Here is a 21,979-nt window from a genome sequence, read left to right as displayed (position 1 = left end):
AGGCATAAGTTGAACCTAAAACAAGTCCCAGTGTCATAGTTGGCATATTTGCAAAGGTACTCCACATAATAATTTCTTCAGAGATGAGTTTGTGGCCTACATGCTTCGACTATTATCAAAATCCAGAATAATTATGGGTGAGACTATCAGTATGCAGAAATATTTTCAAAATGTTGTCCTTAAAGACAAATACCAAAAATAAGCTCAGACTATTGCTAAATATATTCTACATTATCATATACACTGTTCAGACACAACATGTGACCATTTACAGCTGAAGTGAATAACACTCCTTTCTGATATTGCTCCACTATTTTTCGCCGCAGCATTGTGGGAATTGGTGATCCTCTGCCCATCTTGACTTCTGAGAGACACTGCCACTCTGAGAGGCTCTTTTTATACCCAATCATGTTGCCAATTGACCTAATAAGTTGCAAATTGGTCCTCCAGCTGTTCCATATATGTACATTTAACTTTTCCAGCCTCTTATTGCTACCTGTCCCAACTTTTTTGGAATGTGTAGCTCTCATGAAATCCAAAATGAGCCAATATTTGGCAAAATGAGAGCAAAATGTCTCACTTTCAACATTTGATATGTTATCTATATTCTATTGTGAATAAAATATACGTTTATGAGATTTGTAAATTATTGCATTCCTTTTTTATTCACAATTTGTACAGTGTCCCAACTTTTTTGGAATCGGGTTTGTAAATAGAAGAATAACAAAGTGTATATTAAAAGAATATGATAACAAAAATCTAATTGCAATATCAAGCAGAATAATGGTCTGTTTGTGTACAGATAATTAAAATACTGTAACTGGAAGTGGCTGACACCGAAAGCCAAGTTAAAAATGTCAGCGCCCACTCTTGTGTTAAAAATAAGGTGAATAAGGCTTGGATACTTTACCTTCACTGTTGGTTTCTTTCTCTGTGACGATCATTGAAACCCACTCGTCCATCCTAAACCACTCACTGAACACTTTATGTTGAAATGTGTACAGCAGGGTTCCTCAAATCCTTCAAATCCAGCCCTGGAGGACCACAGCCCTTGAGTTAGCTCAAACCCTGATCAAACTTACCTGCATGTAATTGTATAGTAAAGATTTATAGTAAAACTGAAGGCAGTGATCAGCTTTCAGTGCCAGATTTGAGGAATTCTGGTGTATGGTCTCATTCTGTCTGCCTTTTGTTTAGGTTCACAGAGTTCCTGGAGCCTTTTGAGAGAGTTATCCAACCTGAAGAACTATGGCTCTACAAGAACCCTCTGGTGGAATCTGACCACATCCCAAAGAGAGTCATGTTTGTGAGTGGACATCATTCAGCACATTTAAGGACCGTTGTGCATATCTGCAGAATCCACACCATCAGAACTGCAGCGTCCATCATTCACAAGCTCTTAACCCCTTGCTTGTTGCAATGTTTTATTAAATATTATGGCTAATTTAATCATGCTCTCCGACACCAATAAGGCTGGATTACTTTAACTTGGCTAAACACATTTTAACCTATTTAAATCCATCCTGGGAATGCTTCACTCACTGAGCGCATTAGCAGTTTTAGATTTTTAATAGTAATAATAATTGCATGTAGATGCACAAAGAATTCGGGACACGGAAATGTTGTATTCTCTTAAGGAATTTTAGATGCATTTTGCATGATTGTTCATTAAGTTACTCAGACTACTTTCATTTTACTGCTAATGAGGAGCTTCAGAGAGACGCACTAGGCACATTTCCATTATTTCACTCTGATTTCATAATAGTTTAATGGGTTCAGTATGAACACTGGTGAACATTGAACTCACATATTTTTACAAAAAGCAATAACCATATTTGTAAACATGTCAATGTAGGCATCCCTCTACAGCCATTACACAATTCTTGCTATTATTTCCAGAACTCTCCAAGTGTATTTGCTTACTGGTCTTATTCACTAACCACTTGTGTTGGTGTATTTTAATGGTGTGCTGGAAGTAATGATCATATTCTTTTCAGTGTCCTTTGTTATACACAACAACAAATAATACAAAAGGAACCATTTATATATTAAGATGCCACATCAACAGATATTCCACCACACATTTAGAGAAGAGTCATGTGCAACCATCATATACACTTAGATGCATACAGGAGAACTAAAATACATAATTATCTTTATTTATTAAAATAAATAAAACAATCAACATATTTCCAAACTGTTTAACTAAATATTTTCTTGGTTTAGATAAGGACATATTGGAGAAAAGTAGTGCCTTTAGCTAAACTATATTGTAAGATACAGGTATATCTGTATATAAACAACTACATCTGTAATCTCAGACACTGGCTCAGTACTGTAGATCACTTCCAGTAAAGGATATAAACAAACAAACAAACAGAAGTGACAAATACAGTTTTTTTTTTTTTTTTTTTTTCAATTTGTCCAAAATTTAAGAAAAAGGATTTTGCTAAAAAGATGGGGAGAAAAATTGGCAAACACTACAATGAGGTCTCATTTATTAACATTAATTAATGCATTAACTAACATGAACTAACAATGAGTAATATATTTGATACAGTATGTATTAATCTTTGTTAATGTTAGTTAATAACAATCCAGCTGGTCGTTGTTTGTTCATGTCAGTTCACAGTGCATTAATTAATGTTAACAAATACAACTTTTGATTTAAATGTATTAGTAAATGTTGAAATTAATTAAGATTAATAAACTTGAATAAGTTGGGCTTACTCCAAATTTGAGGTTATGATGTTCCCAATTTTAAGTAAGCAGAACTATCAAGGTTTGAGTTTGTAGTACTCATGCATGTTAATTGCTCCTCAACAACAAGTACTGAGTTAACTAACATACATTTTGATTAACATTTTTATTTTGAATTCTTGCAAATCAAATGAGTTATTTACTTCACTGTAAACCCTAATAAGTAATCAGAACTCAAAAATGAGGAATGATAATTTTTTTAAGTTAAGAAACTCAAAATTTAAGTAAGATTTTTATTTTGTGCTCATACATTTTTATTGTTCTTAACTTCAGATATTTGAGTACACTAATTTATACATTTAACTAGGTCATCTCAACATAAATATATTGCTAGCTATAACAAACTAATTCAGAAAACGGCAACATGCTAATTTGCTAACATGTTAACAATAGCATGGTATAGCACTGAATGAGTACAGAAACTTAAAACATGTAACTTACCTGCTCTCAAACCAAGCCACATACACCACTTGATGGTAACTCTCCTAAAACACTCATCTCTTCTAAATTAGCATAACAAAACATTAATCACTACTAAATCTCCCTTACCATTAATCTTGTGCAAAAAACAATATATAACACTCATTTTTAGCATTTACTCTCCCTTTCAAGTGCCATGGGCAAAGCATGATGGGAAATATAAATCCCATTCAAGTTTCATTTAAACTTAAGTTAGTCTAAATTAAAAAACAAAAAAGTTCATATAACTCAATGAAACAGTTTAGTTTACTTGAAATATGTCAGTGCTGTGAACTCAAAAGATAAAGAAAGTTCTAAAACTCACAACAGTTAATTGAACTAAACTAACTTTTATTAATTTTAGTTTGTCCTACTCAAACCAATTAAGCATTTTGAGCGTTAGGGTTTACAGTGCTGTAGAAGCATTGTTAATTCTTAGTTCATGTTACCTATGTAACTAATGTTAACTAATGAAATCTTATAGAAAAGTGTTACCAAATATATATGTGTATATATATATATATATATATATATATATATATATATATATATATATGTACCATGTATATATACCATTTTCCCTCACTTATCAACAGAATTTTTGGAGCATTTATTCAAATGCTCAATGTATATGCATTTATTCAAATGCTCAATATATATATATATATATATATATATATATATATATATATATATATATATATATATATATATATATATATATATATATATATTGAGCATTTGAATAAATGCTCCAAAAGTTCTGTTGATAAGTGAGGGAAAATGGTCAGACTAAAGATTTTTATACTTGATTACTTGGGCCATTTTTGATATGTAAAATCTACAGGCACAATCTCACCCTTCTGTAGATTTAATTAAAATCCAGAAACTTTAACAAAAACATCTAACAGTTTGAGCAGTTATTTGTGGGAGGCTATTGGAGGATGTACACTGTATGAGCATTTAGTGATGACAATAAAAGATACCTCTGCCCAAAGCCTCACCTGTATAAAGCAAAGCCCTTGACATTGGCCTCAATCATAATGCAATTGCTAATGGTTAGTTTTTAGTAATTAAAAATGTCAACCTTACTATCTTTACTTTGCACCATGTTCCAGAAATCATCTTGACCACCTTAATCTGGAATCACCCAACTGGCCAGAAGTCAGTTACATGAAAATGTAGATTGGTCTAATTTGACATCAAAAAGTAGGATTACCCCCTAATTAACTGCTACGTAGTTCGTCATACTAGTACTTGGACACAGTCTTAACATAGTGGCTGTTTATGCAACTGGCCCCTGCTGGTTGTAGGATAGTATAACATGGTCCCATCAATGAAACAGCGTCTTTTGGAATTTACATATTATGTCTCAAAGGCTAAAAAAAAAACTGCATGGTAACTTTTGTTTAAGCCCCAGAATTCAGAGGACTGCAAGGGGAAATTAAAACACTTTTTCAGGAGTTGTTTTAATGTTATTGTTGAGAAAGCAGTATCTGGTGTCCTCTGAGACTGTGGAGGTTGAGAACCTTTGTGTAGGAGCCTTAACATGCTTTACACAAGGTGAAAAAACCTCAAGACATAAAGACATCCACATAATGAAGTGGCAGAAAAAACCTTTGATTTCGCCAGGCCCATCATGTGCTTTTTGATAAAAAAACTGCTTTTTCCCCCCATCATGCCAGCTTTGTGAAATAGGATGCAGCAAAGGGATATTGTGTTCTTTTTTTTGCTTTACAGGCAATTTCATTCCTGACCCCGTTGGCTGTGATATTTGTGGTGAAGATTATACAGAGGACAGACAAGACAGAAATTAAAGAGGCTTGTTTAGGTGAGTACCGATGCCAAAAGATACTGTCAACAAAGTCAATGACTAATATACATCATTAAAATCTGTACAAAATGAATGTTTCTACTATTATTACTGAGGTAAACATGGTATAAGATAAGAATAATTGACTGAATTATTGAAAATTATTACATAGCACTCTGGAATACTTGATTCTTATTGGTCAATTACGGCATCCAACAGACAAGCACTCATTCAGGTAACTAAAACCGTCTCCCTTGTCACACTGCAGACTGCTTTCTCTTGTGTTGTACAAATGTAAATGGTGCCATTTTTGCAACTCAATAATAAATTGTTTTAAAATGAATTTGGACTTCATCATTATTATTACTGTTAAAAAGTTGTAGTGTTTGTCTTTTGTACGTTTGTAATGGATTTTTTTCTTCTTCTTTTTTTTTTTTTTTTCTTGGTGGAATGCTTTAAAGTTGGCATGAAACAGAAGTTGTGATCATCTTGACGTATATCAGTGAAACGTCTCCTGGCACAAGAAAAAAATATAGGGCGGGGCTTGATTTTCTCCATAAGGAATTGATTGGATGTTTGTGGTTTGCTATTGGTGGATCTCACGTGAGTGACAGGTTGCCCCGCCCTCACACCAGTAAACACATCATCAGAGAAGAGAAAAGATGTCACTGCAAGTGGGAGGGGAAGTTATTTTGATTAAACATTTCAAGGGCACATTAATAAAAAAAAAAAGAAAAAGAAAAAGAAAAAGAATGATGTGCACTGATAAATCTGTCAGTTTTTGCAATATTCCAAACTTCAACATTCCATTAAAAATAATAATTGTCTATTTTGATTTCATGGTGACTTTAAAGGTGCCCTAGAATCAAAAATTAAATTTACCTTGGCATAGTTGAATAACAAGAGTTCAGTACATGGAAATGACATACAGTGAGTCTCAAACTCCATTGTTTCCTCCTTCTTATATAAATCTCATTTTTTTAAAAGACCTCCGAAGAACAGGCGAATCATTAATATGTACGCCCCCAATATTTGCATATGCCAGCCCATGATCAAGGCATTACACAAGGGCAGCCAGTATTAACGTCTGGATCTGTGCACAGCTGAATCAACAGACTAGGTAATCAAGCAAGAACAATAGCGAAAAATGGCAGATGGAGCAATAATAACTGACATGATCCATGATATCATGATATTTTTAGTGATATTTGTAAATTGTCTTTCTAAATGTTTCGTTAGCATGTTGCTAATGTACTGTTAAATGTGGTTAAAGTTACCATCGTTTCTTACTGTATTCACGGAGACAAGAGAGACGTCGCTATTTTCATTTTTAAACACTTGCAGTCTGTATAATTCATAAACAACTTCATTCTTTATAAATCTCTCCAACAGTGTGTAATGTTAGCTTTAGCCACGGAGCACTATCAAACTCATTCAGAATCAAATGTAAACATCCAAATAAATACTGTACTTACATGATCCGACACATGCATCCATTTGAGGATTATATTAGCTGTGTGAACTTTGTAAATGCACTGTATTATAGTCGAGAGCTCGGGGGGCGGGGAGCACGCAATTTAAAGGGGCCGCAGCCTGAATCAGTGCATAGTTAATGATGCCCCAAAATAGGCAGTTAAAAAAATGAATAAAAAAAAAAATCTATGGGGTATTTTGAGCTGAAACTTCACAGACTCATTCAGGGGACACCTTAGACTTATATTACATCTTGTAAAAACTGGTTCTAGGGCACCTTTAAGACAATATGCAGGTAAGATTATAAACAGTTTTAGCTAAATCAATATATCATGTACACATAATTATTTATTTGGTGATTTGCCGTCACCCTGTAATACATTAATTATATTTGCTTTGCGTCTTCGTCCTGATCACTTGGGGTTGCTGTTGTGACAAAAGACTGGCTGTACATTGATTATTCCTTACTTTATGTATACCCATAATGTACCAGCTCTGCTTCACCAGCCTGTCATCAATAATTCCTTATTTTGTTGACAGCGAATATTAGATTAATTTGCTCCTTTTAAAACAGGTCAGGTATTTTATGGAAGGCATTTCCTAGCATTGTACAATAATAACAATACTGACTTAATGCATGTTCCACTTGTAATTACTGTGTTTTGTTGTAAAGACCTATTTGATTTGATTTCATACACTACCCAGTAATTCAGGAAACACACCATTCCTATTTTTGACACCACAAATTCCTAAAGAATCTCAAATGCTGCATGGTTACACATGCTCTCCCTTGTTGCCTTATTTGCTTATTCAATTTGTTCCTCAAAACCATGTTTCCGTATTTCTTTGTTTAATCAACCATTTGTCTCCATGGTAATCACACATTGTGCAGAGAGTACACAAAAACCAACACTATGGGATTTGTACACATTTAACATTTCAAACTATTTGCCTTAAGCCTCAACGAGCAGCCTGGGAATGCGATGGGTTATAATTTGTTTTGTGTAGGGCCAACACGCTCACATAAGGGACTTTTGAATGAATGTTTCTACTCTACAGTATTATATCTGTGCGGCCCAAAAAAATTCACTCTGTTACCATTACCTACTTGAGGATTATGTTAAAGGGTTTAGTCCTGCTAATGTGAAAAGAAATTTCAACCCAAATGAATTCTAAAACTACTACTCTTTTCCATACAATGAAAATAAACATCTTTACTGTCAAACACAAACTATTACAAAAAATACCAAAAGAGTACCATTAAAGCATACAATGAAAGCCTCTCCCTCGCTGTAGCTCTCAAATTTCATTCACTCTTATTGAAATATCAGCTTCAACACACTTCAACACACCTGATTTGTTGACAGTGATGCCAAATGCCACTCACTCTTGTGACTGATTGTGGTATAATGAGCTTGAAATAACTTTTTGAATGAGATTTGAGAGCTCCAGCAGGTGGCAAGATTTTTTATGAATAATGCCTTAAATATATGTCTGCTTCTCACACAAAGCTATTGTATGACTTCAGAAGATTTAAATCATGTGGATTACTTTTCTATGATAATTTTGTGGCATTTTTGTCACATATTTTTCTTTTCTCCACATATTTCAGTTGAAGCAACTAACATCATTAAGACATTATATTAATCCCTGTGGCCTTCACACACGTGATTATGAATATTACATAGACTTGATGGAAAATTCCAAACTGAATTGAGATTTTCACTAGAGCGAAAGAGTGAAAGAAGTCCAAGCCATTAAAAGAAAGTTTTACCAATCCAATTAAAAAGCATTCTAAAGAAGAAAAAATGAAACTTCCATGTGATTTTCTACTAAGATGGTTGTTTTAAATTGCACAATTACAAAAGAGCTAGAAGGACATGTAAAAACTACATAGCCCTGGACATGACATGCAGGAAAATAATAGTAGGCTAAATCATGCACACTTCATTCCCTCAATTTACTAAATCGTACACACTATTTACTATTTCGTTCCCTCGATTTATAAATCATGCGTATAAAAATCGTGCTCAAGATTAATTTTTTTTTCTTGCATGTCATGTGCGGAGCTCTGTAAAAAAACTAATTTCATTACAGAAAGACAAACAGGATCTTTCAGATATGAAGTGTTAAAAAAAGATGCCATTACCCAGTATGGGTGAAAGAAATGATGACTGTGAGCAGAACATTTAGTCTCAGTTTGTAAAGTTCATGTGTGGAGAGTCATGCATTACAGCAAGTTACTTCTTCCTTTCAATTTAAAAATGTCAGAGATTTCAATGAAGCATCTTATATTGTGTATTGTTAGAAGACTGTTTAAACAGGTGACAGAGATTTAGAATAGAACCTCTCACTGCTAATGAAGTTTCATTCATAGAGGAGCTTTCACAGCTATCTAATCTTGACGCCATTCCCCTCAAACTTAATTTCTGTGAAGCACATTGAGAAAAAAGGTCTAACTAACTGTTAACTAAAAGTAACAAATCAGTGACAATGAAAGTAACATTCTGAAGAACTACAGTGTGAATACAGTAATTATAGGCATATTTTCTGTTTGTTCATACATTCGAGTGTTGACTGCTATTCAGCTCACACTGGTTGAACCAATTAAGTAAATTCCTAAAAGAACAGGAACTGTTTCCTACACCTCAGAAAGGCACTGTAGTTTTCCAATAGTTGTTTATGAAGGTGTTACAATAAACTTCAGCAGTTAGGAATTACTTAAATGGAAACAATCCAACATTCTGCCCTAATAGTTCAAAAAAAGTCATAATTGGAGTTTTGTGGATGCAGTCCATGTCTGTTAGCTTTCATCTACATATATGCTAATATTCTCCTACAAGTTGAAAATATACTTTTACCAAACTTGGATTAGTGCCATTTCATGGTGCAAAGTTAATAAATAATAACACTTATTATAATAACAGTTTTTTTTTTGTTTTTTGTTTTTTGTTTTTTTAAATTCCAGTTTGGCTTTTAATGCTTCTAAGGTTTTGAAAAAAAAAAAAAAAAGAAAAAATCAAGTCAGCATTAAGAATCGTAAAAATATAAATGTCATCATTGGTCCAGGTGTCAGTGGATGTATAAAATGTAATATAATATGCATTTTATGCTTTGATTCGACTCTGAGCTGAACAGTGCTTTAACATTACCTTCATCCCTTCAACATTTTTTGCTTCAAGCAGATGGACAGACGTTTTTAATGGGTAGAGAGACAGACAGCAGAAGTAAAATGAGATGTTAAAGTATAGCACAGGGGGCTTCTTCTTGCTGTGTGTGTAGATACCACCACACCACAGGAAGTGCTGGTTATATCACTTATGCCAGGTAAAGGATTATTATCCTTTAGGCCTAAATTAGTTTAATATTGCTTATATTATATGAGGCTTGTCTATTCATGTCTCTAAGACATTTCCTTTTGAGGGAACTCAATCCAGAAGTGACTGGTGTCTGAAGCATGTGTAAAAGACGGCAATTTTGATTGCTCGATGGCAATACTATGATGTCACAGTGAGTGCCTGTGCGTATAAAGGGGTGCCTGCATTAGACATCATCAGCTTCATTGTCTGACGGAAACAAGCAGGTGTGCCTGAGGTGTGGCAATGCAACGTAGTGTCTCTTAACTTTCTCAGGGAACTCGGGGTTACATATGTAACTCTAAGAGGGAACTCGATGCTGCGTCATGCTGTTGACGCTATGGGAACGTTAATACCCACTACGCCATGCTGAGGAAATATCTGCTGCATCTGAGCTGTGAACTGTGCATAATCATAGTGTGCCAGGCATAATAACTCTACAGCCAAGCTTGAAATTGAGCATTAACATCACTGGCCGTATCCTATGCCACATCCTTATACATCACCTCTTTCCCTTTGAAGCCAGTGACAACAGGCCCCAGAGCTCCATGTTCCAATACTTATCCTTATCCCCAATTAGCAGGGAAACTCCAATACAGGTAGCCCAAGTCGGGACAGTTACCTATCTGGAACGCAAGAGCAAAGTTGTCAGGGGAATTCCACTAAAACAGTCACACATATCCTGGTAATATATTTAGTCATAGAATAAGCTACAGAGGAACCGGAGTCAAACTCAACCAAACTCACTCTTACCACTAGCACCCATGCCACATGCTACAGAAAGCAAACCTTGCATATCCTTATTTAATACCCTAATAAATAATTGGGGTGTGGGACAAAATGATAGAGTGGGAACTGGTGTGCCTGCCCAGATAACTCTCATTCGGCCAACCGTAACATTTTCACTTAAGGCAGGAACACACCAAGCCGACGGTCGACTGTCAGGCAGTTTTTGTTCGTCGGCCGACTGAGTTTTCTCAGTGTGTTCCGCACCGCCGCCTGAAGTTGGTCCTCGTCTACTTTTTTCAGCCGATTCAACATGTTGAATCATACAAGAGGATGGTTCATAATGCACCATGACCCATCCATATCTTTTCCAACCCCATACCAACCTTCCGTTTGCCTAAGAAAAAGGTAATTAAAAAAACCCATTCACATGGGAGTGTAACACCCAACTTAAAAATCCCAACAAACAATTGGTAAAGGAATGAGAAATGGGTATCTTATGTGACCTTCCCAAAACAATTCTCATTGATCAGCTCTATACACTAGGAAAATAATAAAGATACTTCCAGAGAATCTGTAATGAATAGTATTCTTCCTATTCACTGAATTGGGTAACAGACTGAAGTGAGGGATACTACCTGAAATGATCTACCTCTACTGTCAGCCCTCCACGGACCATTAGGGGAGACACTGAAATTTTTATTATTTATCTATTTCTATCTGTCCATCCCCAAACTGAAAGTATCTTTATAACCGGGTATATAAGTATGCCAGCATGCCTCCTACTCCAATACTGGGGGAAATAATAAATTGCTATACAGGTTATAGAGAAAGAGGCCACCTGATCTTAGCGATAGCCCTGCTCACATCTCAATCAAAGCCATCCCAGCAATGGTTGCTATGGTTACTACAAGGCCAATTGCTTAATGCCTCCAACTGGAGGAAGGGCAACTGAAGAATGAAGGGGTCGCATCATCTTACTGTGACCACTCCTTCAGTAAGTTAGTTTATTCAGCAGTTTATTGCTGAGACATCTAGATATATAGAGGGAGAGCAGCCGAAAAGTGAGGAAGGTCATGACCAACTCCTCTAAGAAATAATTGTCTCTCGTATTTAAGCACTAGCTGAGCTGGAAGAAGCCCACAGTAATCACAGCTCCATCAGTGTCATGAAAACTGGCCCTGCATGAAGAATGAATCTGGACAGTCCAGTGGGCTGCAAGATCAATTGGTTCATATTAAGTGAGACATGCATTTTGGTTCCCCTTTGAAGCATTTGACTTCCTCTATACCTCATGACTAAAATAAAAATGCGTGATAATGAGAAAGAATTAGTTTTAATGCTAATTTGGCATACAAATGCATACAAGTCAAGTTGTTTTTATTTGTATAATACTTTTCACAGTCCATTTCAAAATTTCAAAGCAACTTTACAGGAAATTATGCCTTTGCATCTTCAACCTTAAAGTGTGAATGAAATACATTTTTTAGATATTTATATTATGTTTCTGGAGGTTAGCAACAATTTTTGCACCAAAAAAATGTATAATCATGATTTTCCATCCCCATTTTCACTCTCTGTCAAAAACACAGTTTCAACCAGCATTTCTCCTTTCAGAATCACAATTAAAGCCCATTACATATGTGATTGTAATGATAACATCGTTCTCTACAGCCCCCAGTTTGGGAAACCCTGATGTAATTTAATGTTTACTGCCCTTTATGTTGTTGATAACAAGAAAAATATATATAAAAAAGTATTTTTTTTTCTCTTTGTATCTTTATATAAATATGGTATAAGATTATTCTATTCAAATCAATGTGATAAAAGTAATCAAAAGTAATCAAAAAGTAGACAGATTATATTATCTAAAATGTACAATGTAATAGATTGTTACTAATTACAATTCTCGCCATACTGTATAATTTGAAAGCAGTAACAGGCTACAGTTTGTAAGTAATGTACCCTGCTTTGGTAATGGTTTTGATTCAGAGAGTGAGGGTGGTTAATGCACAGGCTTAGTTATCTTTGTCTAATCACTCTCCATTGTTATCAAGCACCAGAAAGTGTACCTGAAAAGGTTTAACAAGAAATTTCAGTTGAAACATATGACAAAGAAATCCTGCACTGTAGCCAAAAAAACCTTCCTGCACGTACTGTGCTACACTAACTGGGACTTGTCACAGCACTTACACATTGCTGCTCTTTTATTGTTTTAACTGCTTCTACAGTATTTGTAATTTGTAAGTAGCTTTGGACAAAAGCGTCTGTAAAATGATTAAATGTAAATATAGTATTTAAGTAAATCTAAGTATTTAACAAGCATCAATTGTGAAGGCAACTGTTGCTGTTTAGGGCATAATATAGTGGATTGTCTAAGGCTGATATCAGATTAGAAAGGTCACTTAACTATGAATGCTGTCTCTGTAACAAAATCATTATTAATCTGCCTCTCTTGTTTTCTCTATTTTGCAGCGGTATCTCTCGCACTAGCTTTGAATGGCGTCTTCACAAATACCATCAAGTTGATAGTTGGCAGGTAATGTAAAAACATGATTTCTGTACAATTTCTGTCAGAATTTTTCACCACTTGTTCCGGGTTCAATAAAAACTGAATCACAGAAAGGATTTTAGACTCATCATTTAGTTTTCTTTACAAAACAAAACAAAAACAAAAAATCACATCTACAGTAAAGCACTTACAATGGAAGTAAAGGAAGTATGGGGAATACTTCCTTTATATGTCAGGTATTACGATTGTGTGGAATAACAGCAGTTTATTGGCTGATGGTGCTTGCACACATCACCTGTCGAGGCACACATCACCTGTCTCTCAAAAGGACGTGCTCGCGGCATCACTCCTCAGATTTCTTTTCTTCAGGAAGTGGTTTATCTGACCTGTGCAGTGAGTCATCATCTTCCTATTCTCACATTAGAGCATCATGTTCAGACAACCTTCTTTGAACGTTTTATTACAAATTATGACACATATGATATGTGTGTGAAGTACTTGGGCTATCGCCATGCTCAAGCGGCATTTAACGGCCTATCTGACTGGCGTTGTTTCTGAGGAAAGAAGTATGTTTGGGGACTTCTGCCCAATGTTCAACAACTGTTGTCTAGTACTGAAGGAAAACTCTATTACTGAGGCAAAAAATTCTTTCTTTTTCCATCCCAGATGTTGTCCGGCATTTACAACTGATTTTTTCTTAATTTCGCTGGGCTAGCTCCAAATGAAACCATTTAATTAGATCAACGATCAAGGGGTAACCCCAAGTTGGCATTCTTACCACAGATTTATCTGAGTTACTCGCAAGGGCTTTTGTATTCTATTGCTTTGAACACAACCCTGGTTTTCGATGCAGGTTGCCTGGCATGGTCCAGTCTGTCATCACAAGAGGATCACGTTGGATGCCTCTGGTAGGCTGGGGCCTGGTCTTTCAAGACCGTCCAGCCTACTGAGTCTGAAAGAATGCCCATCTCGGTTGATGATGTTTATGACTTTTCTGACATTGAAAAAAATCCTTCCCGACACTTGGGACTGCCTTGTGTTAATTAGATTGGACAACATGTCAGTGATCTCTTATCTGAATCATCCAGGGGGGATGTGTTCTCACTCCCTATTAAGGTACAGAACAACTTTCTGTCTGTCAGGGGGTTCATGTTCCAGATTGGCTGAACTTGGGCCATGTGTCCACCAAAGCATTTATTCCTTAAGCCAGAATATTTTTTTCAATTGTTTTCAATGGGAGTGCTGCAAAGTTAATAATGCCAGCAGTGTGATTTATTTCATACTGCCCAATGCATGCTTGGCAGGACAAATACCACACTGACCAATTGTCACATCCTGACTGTACAATGACAACAAAAAAGAACAACAACACCAAAACAAGGACCAACATACTCAGACAGACTCAGACAGGGGTAACACACTGATCTGACAAAACCCGATAAAACTAATCGAAGGACAGTATGAGGCCCAGAGAGTGGAATTTACACCCTCAATTAGTAAGTGGGATCTGGCAGAGGTTTAAACAGGTGAAGGTGTGTCTATTGGTTCTGGCCTCTCTTCTGAAATAACTGAAATCATTTTGAATTCTACGTACCTCTATGAAGCGTCCTCATTCTTTGTGTTAGGGAGTGTGAGTTGCACCCAGTCCACTGCCCTGTTGGCTCAGTGGAAACATTCTTTGGTTTCCCACTTTATATGTGGAGACGGCTACAGCCTACACATATTCTTTTATGTGATTTGTCCATGGTCCTTCAGGGATTGACGGACTCTTTATTTTGGGATTGACGGACTCATGGAGTTTTTCCTAAGATTGTCTCTTAAGATGGTCTTACTATTGGCTCTATCCTCTCTTAAGAGGATCAGAGACTTACAGGTCCAATCAGTGAGTCCTTCCAGTTTGGATTTTATTCCTGGCTTGGTGAAGATCCCTCTTGTAGGGCTCATGAATTTACTTTGCCTCTGGGTATTCATGCAAACTCTACTAGGAGTGTAACTTCTTCCCAAGTATTGTTTAGAGCAGCTTCTTTGGAGGATATTTGTGTTACGATAGATCCCTCTTAATATTGGTTTGACTCCTGGCTCCCAGGTTTTATCTGCTCGAGTGTGGCTCAGATTCGTGTTTGTCAGTCTGTGCAGGGTTCACGACTGATAAACTAGCTATTTGTACTATGGTATACTGTGGTATACTGTCTCCATAATGTCAGCTACTGATGCAGTGCAAGTGAACCTCTGTCCTGCTTTTGCTTCCTTTGTTGGAATTCTGAGGGATGATGGCACGAGCATGTCTTCTTGAGGCATAAGTGATATCAATAGGTATGTCTACACGGAGCATTGTATTCCGATTACAGTCGGTTTAAAAGTCCAATACAAATAAAAATACTCAATGTAAACACCTCAACCAGAATAAAAATGCTCTAACTGATTGAAATTTGAGAGGAGTGGGATAAACCTTTTCTAATCCTTTCGATTAGACATGTAAACACTTGATTGGATTAAAAACTGAAACTGGAAAGTTTAGCACATGTGCAATGATGTAGAAATGGCATAATGACATATGACACACGGAGCAAACTAATGTTGGTGATGAATACAATAAATCACTGCCATGTCAATTTAAAATTCACTTTCCACTCACCATCTGTGAAGTGGTGCAGGACAACGCCGTCACATGTGCTTGCTTCGGACTCTCATAAAACGCCTTATTTTGGGTGCAGTTTTTACTACTTGATTAATATAGGCATCAAAACTTTGTGTGCTCATCATTTTCAGTTGAGAGGCTGCTCACTGCAGAGACAATGGACATAAAGCTCCCCCTGTCTGGACCTAATTGGTGAAGCTAGAAGGTCCAACCACACCCTAACCCTATTGCTAAAACCAAATTAGGTTATGCTCCACAGTTTAGATCTTCAGAGGTGAAGCTGGACTAGGTAAAGCTCCACCCATTGAGCCATTTGACTCTCCAGTGAGTCCCATTTGCAGTAAATTAGCATGATTCTATACAGGCTTCAGACAGCCATCGCACCTGGAGGGTGTTCTCCATGGCACCAGTTACGATGCAGCATCTCATTTCCAACTCAGGGAAGCAAGGCCACATACATAACTGAGATGTTTTATTGCTGGAGGATGCTGGATCCTCTCCTAGTGTCTTGGGCTATAGGCAGGGAAACATGGATGGCCAGTAGGCCTAGAACAGAATATCATGAAATATATAAAAACAAAACATGGATAATTGTAAAATATTGTGCATCTAAGTGATGTTTATTGTGCAGTTCAGAGGTTTTGAAACCTAAGCTCCACCTAAATAAATACAGTTATCTAATAACTAGATAATAGATCATCCATCACTAGATACCGTATGACCAAAATGCATTATTGTGCTAGATGGACCAATTTCCCTCCGGTAGCATCCAACCTGATTCAGCACACCTGCCTGTGTTTTTCAAGCAATACTGAAGAACTTGTTTAGATGGTTCAGGTTTATTTGATTAGGTTTGGAGCTAAACTCTGCAGAACACTGGGTCCCCAGGAGAAGGGTTGAAGACCTCTGTTGTATAAAGTTGTGTTAGGGCAGGGGTGCAAAACTCAATTCCTAGAGGGCCACAGCCCTGCAGAGTTTATTTGCGTTCACGCCATGTTGTAATTACCATAGTTTCGAGATTCTTATTTGTAAAAAGCATTCACATCCTCATAGAGCTTGTAATTACATCTTGTAAACTGGTAATTTTCTTAGAGTTCCTACTTGTACCATATGACTGCTGTACCACCTGGTATGTGTGTTGGAACTAACTCTGCAGGGCTGTGGCCACCCAGGAACTGAGATTTGCCGTCATGTATTAGGATATTTATGCTGATATTTCTAATCATACTCTTACCATTGGCTAAGATCTCTGATGTTGATCTTAATCTCAGGCCAAGGCCAGACTACTTCCACCGCTGTTTCCCTGATGGACAAATGAATGCCAAGATGCTGTGCACTGGAGAGCCAGACCTGGTGTCTGAGGGCCGGAAGAGTTTTCCCAGCAGCCATTCCTCCTGTAAGTGCCAATGTGTAAACTTAACACATTCATGATATGCTTTAGTTATAAAAAATAATTTATTTGGCTAAGTTTTCAAACCTGTATAGAGGAGTGGTGTCAGTTGTAACAGACAGCAGCTGCTCCAATCAGCACCAACTACAATGATGCAAACAAACATTTTGCGCATTCTCATTCTTCCTTGTACATTTACTGCATATCAATATATTCATGCCAATGACCATTGTATCCTGGACATTTGTGTTTGGACTGAGAAAGTCAATTTTAAAATATGAACACGATCATGTTGTCATTTATTATGAAAGAAATAGCCTTATTTTCATTTTTGTTTAGTTATTAGTGTCAGTGTCTAATGTCTAGTATATACAATTTCAATAGGGTAGAACATATATATTTCAATCATCACAACTCTCTGAATAGTTCGAACACATTAATGAATATGATAATGTAGTAGGTCTTGGCAGACTAGAGAATTGACTTGCTTATTGCCACTAGATACACAGACACAGTGCTGTGAGCATGTAAGATGTGGTGCTGTTGCATGAACAGGCCTACATAAATTCCTCAGCAAGACAGAAACAAATGAGATGACACAATACAAGTCGATACGCATGCATGCTGCTATGAATATGTAAAACATGCTTCTGCATTAATAGAAATACATAAATCCTCACAACAGAGACAACAGAAAAAAAATAGGACAGTACAGCAGATCTTTTGTCAATCTCTGTGTCTACGCCTGCTATGCCGAATTGCTTAAAATCTAGTGGCTATCTGGGCAAGCAAAGCCCAAAGATATTTAACTAGTGACATTCAAGTGAGCAGTGTGTACCTGGGTGCCATACCCTAAGGTTTGTTTAACCTAAACCAGTTATAGTATGTGTGCCTGAGCCAATAAGGCTCAAACTTACCTAGTAAGAATGTGCACTATGTGATACTATAACAAATGAAATCACATACCGCCAGTTATTCTTCTTTGAAATGTGTTTCATGACTGAATGTCTGTTTTTGTTTTGGTCTGTGTGATCCCGCCCACTGCCAATTTACCCAATAGTATATCGACACCCCGGGTTGCCAGTTGGAAAACACCGCGTATTGCAGCCATGGAAGCCAGCAAACGAAATCGTCAGAGATCGTGATTCTACCCGACCTAAAAAGCCTCCCCATCTATAAAGCTCTATGACCAGAGGCATATTAAAACACGGATAAATCAATTCATCAACTTATAGTGTAAGGCTCATCGCCTTCCCTTGTCAATTGCACTTGTTCCTGTTGCGTGTCCTCAATCTGGCAACCTGTGCGACCATCAAGTCTGAGGAGGAGGCAGCGGGAGAAGCAGCTCTCCCCAATATTTTGAATTTGGACAGCAGTACCCATTTCAACCTCTATGCTATGAATCTAGCTATATCTAGCTATGAATATTACATACTGCACCATTAAAGGGAAATGCACAATAAATAATACAGTGGCTAACTAACTCGTGTAACAACGTCACCTTAAAATAGCTCATGCCAATACCAATTTCATTTTTAAAGTGTTCTCATTCAGGCAAAGCTTATTCAATGTTTCCTCAAGCAACAATGTTGCCTTACTGCTGCTGCTGTTAAATGCAAAATGCATGTTCTCTCGCTAGTCATTTTGATTTGTAGCTACCTTAAGCTGACTGTTCCAGTTTATTATATTTTTTTTTTTTGTCTATTTTTAAATATATTATTATATCTATATTTAATATTTGTTCATATTTATTTTTTTAACACCCCAGCATACATAAAGGCCTATAGAGTGATGCATAAACAAATTTAAAAGGAAAAAACTGTAAATAATAAATTAGCTTCATATCGGATTCAAAGTGGTCAAGAGCTTATGGTGTTCCATTTAAACACATTGCAAGGGTTCCACCAACAGCGAGCACTCAAGCATCATAAGCAATGACGTACACAGCATAACCTGATTTTGCTGAGTCAGATTTGAGGGACAAGTTTACAGATTGTCAAGTTTAGGCTTAAAATCATGAATTGTTGCTTCAACATCAGTGTTATTCATCTACATTTCCCTCTGATTTTTGGGATAACCTAGGGTTAGGTTTAGGGGTAGGAATAGGGTTAAGACTAAATTTTCAGACTAGAATGTTGTTCCAGGATCAACAAAATATGTTGACCCAGGAACACTGTTAGAGTTCAGAAAGAAGAGGATTCAATTTGCAGGATAATTCACAGTTTATTAGGGAACAGATCAAGAAGTAACAAAATAGCAGCAAGGGCTAGACTGAATAATGTCCACAGTCAATGATGGCCGGTAGCAAGACACAGTCCATGGAACTTAAATGCCCAACCAAGAACAGTCTGCAGCTCAGGAGGTCAGGGATGATGGCAAATAAGACAGGGGAGCAATGGGCAGAGATGGCAGGTGGTGCGGGGAAGCCAAAAGAAGCCAGAAGATGAGCACAATCCAGCAGCCAGAGAAGCAGGGAGACTGGAGAGAAAAAAAAAAATAAATAAATAAAAAGTAAAAGAAAACTAAACTGCCAAATCTGAAGGCAAAAACCACGAGAGTTAAGAAATAAAAAAAAAAATAAGGATAAATCAAGTTGGTTAAAACTAAAAATCAAAAATAAAGCTAGAAATTAAACAGAGCTCTAGTCACAGCAAAAAAAAAAACACAAAAAAAAAAAAACACATAGAAGTTACTAAAGGCACAAAACAAAAATCAAACTGAAGAAAATAAAGCTTGACTACAAAACAAGACGTGAACATCAAGACGCATTAACACAATCTGGCACGGAACAAAAAACACAAAGGGAATATAAAGTGAAGCTAAAGAGGAGTAACATGTGAAATTATTAATGAGTTAACAGGGTAACAAAAGGGTGGGGCAACAATAGACAGTTGAACGCATGACGCAAACACCACAACATGTGCTGAAGCACATGGTGAACGAACACAAACAATCACACGCCGAAGCGCGTGACCGGACAAACAAGATAGCCATGTGTTCTAGACGAACAGCGGTACTAACACAAGGCAGTTCAAACCGCCATCCTGACAAACTCATCTAACTCAGCAATATCATGACGTGCTGACGTACATCTGCGTGAAGGAGATAAAGGGAAGTTAGTGAGGGAAGAGTGGGAAAAATAAAAAATAAAAATGGACACTGAGCCAGATTATTTAAATATTCAGAATCAGGCCAATCAGCTTGTGCCATGCAGTATGTGGTAATGGTGTGATTGCTTGCAGTTTGCATGTAAAGGGCCTATCAGCCAGCACCATCTAGATATGAAGAGTGATAAGATATTGAACAGCACACAGCAACACCATTACTGACTTTTTAAGGTAATTGCATCAAGTGACAACAACATAATCTGCTGTCAAGGACACTGAATGCATCTACAGCAGATGTTTCCAAACCCACAGTAGGTTGGCGACCACTGATCTACAACAACAAACAAAGTGAATCATTCCTGGCTGAATTAAATAATATTACAGAATGCTTAAAGAAAGAAAAATAAAAGTTACTATGACAGCCAAACATCATGCCTGTGTGCCATCTGTACAAAACCTTTTGATTCTTCTGGCTTTGAAACACACTCATAGTTCAGCACAGGGAACTGTAAGAGTTTACTGTGAAAGACTGTGATATTGAGTGACTCATAAAGGATCTCAGAATATAAATACCCTTTGTTGCATGGTTATAATGAATAAAAGTATCTCAAAAACTCGAGGCATTTGGTATGTATAGATGTAAAAAAAAAAAAAAAATCACAATTTTTTCTGAGAACACTTACAGTAGATGTTAAACTGTTCAGAGTGGTTGTAGAAGAACAAAGAAAGAAAATGATGACGGAAAAGTTGTTTTAGCAGTTTATTAGTCTGCTACTCTTGAGGCCTGTGCATGTGCATTAGAGATGGTGAATTTATTAAGTTGAAAGACGCTTTGGTCTCAGATGTTATGGCTGCTTGGCACTTACTGCAGGCACAATCATTCTTTATTTCATCATGTAGAGAGCAAATGCTTGAAAATAAATACATATATTCCATATTAAGGCAGTGACAAGCCAAAAAATTAAAACAGAAACTACAAAGTCTAACAAAGTCAAAGCCTTCCCCAAAGCCTTTGGCTTGACTAACAGAAGTTTAAAACTTCGAAAGTCATTTTCAAATTGTTGCTTTTGTCAAGATAGCAAACTGACTTTTGAGAAGCAAATAGTCTTTTACTATTGCCCCTCCTACTCATCAAAAGCAAAAATTAAGCCAGTCTAATTAAGACTTGGGTGCAGTTTTATCAACATTATTATTTGTTCCCTTAAAATCCTATAATGAATAAATCCTGAAAATGTTATTTGCATAGAAAAAATGCAGGCACGCACAAATCCAAGGCCCTCAAGATGAATCAGTGTTGCTATTGTGTTATGTTCAGTTATTTTGGAGGGTTTTTTCCTCTCTCAATCAAACAAGTAAATGTGGTCCAAAGTCTTCCTGAGATTATGAATCTCTTTCACAAGAGTCCTGACTCAGATCCCGACGCCACCAAATAAGGCTCAATATATAAGACTAATAAGGTTTGGTCAAATGGGTGATACTATTGACATTAGCTGAGAAGTTAAAGTAAATTCGATAAATTAAAATACCATGCTGGTTATAGGATGTGCATTTATTGCAAAGACGGCGAAAACTACATAACTTAAGTGTTAAATGCATGTGTGCAATTCAGCTGAATTATAAAGTTTACCCTCCTTAAATTGAATGTATAAAGCAAACGGTTTCCTGAACTATCCACAAAATTAATATCAACAGTGAAATATGAGTGAATGTTTTATCTGTCAATCAAATGCATATGAAAGTAGTTT

General features: G+C 36.6%; 1 protein-coding gene across 1 annotated transcript in view; it reads left to right on the top strand.

The window, feature by feature from the left end:
* plpp4 (phospholipid phosphatase 4) overlaps window positions 1–21,979 on the top strand; it is a 116,129-nt gene that overhangs the window by 76,658 nt on the left and 17,492 nt on the right. The window contains exons 2-5 of the mRNA XM_067385441.1: window positions 1,198–1,306; window positions 4,960–5,050; window positions 13,063–13,126; window positions 17,009–17,133. Coding sequence (XP_067241542.1) covers window positions 1,198–1,306; window positions 4,960–5,050; window positions 13,063–13,126; window positions 17,009–17,133 — 389 coding nt within the window. The remainder of the gene's footprint in view (window positions 1–1,197; window positions 1,307–4,959; window positions 5,051–13,062; window positions 13,127–17,008; window positions 17,134–21,979) is intronic.

This window comes from Chanodichthys erythropterus, chromosome 5 (genome assembly GCF_024489055.1).
Source record: "Chanodichthys erythropterus isolate Z2021 chromosome 5, ASM2448905v1, whole genome shotgun sequence".
NCBI lineage: Eukaryota > Metazoa > Chordata > Actinopteri > Cypriniformes > Xenocyprididae > Chanodichthys > Chanodichthys erythropterus.
Note: the sequence above shows the minus strand (reverse complement) of the source record. Positions and strands in the feature narration are given on the sequence as shown.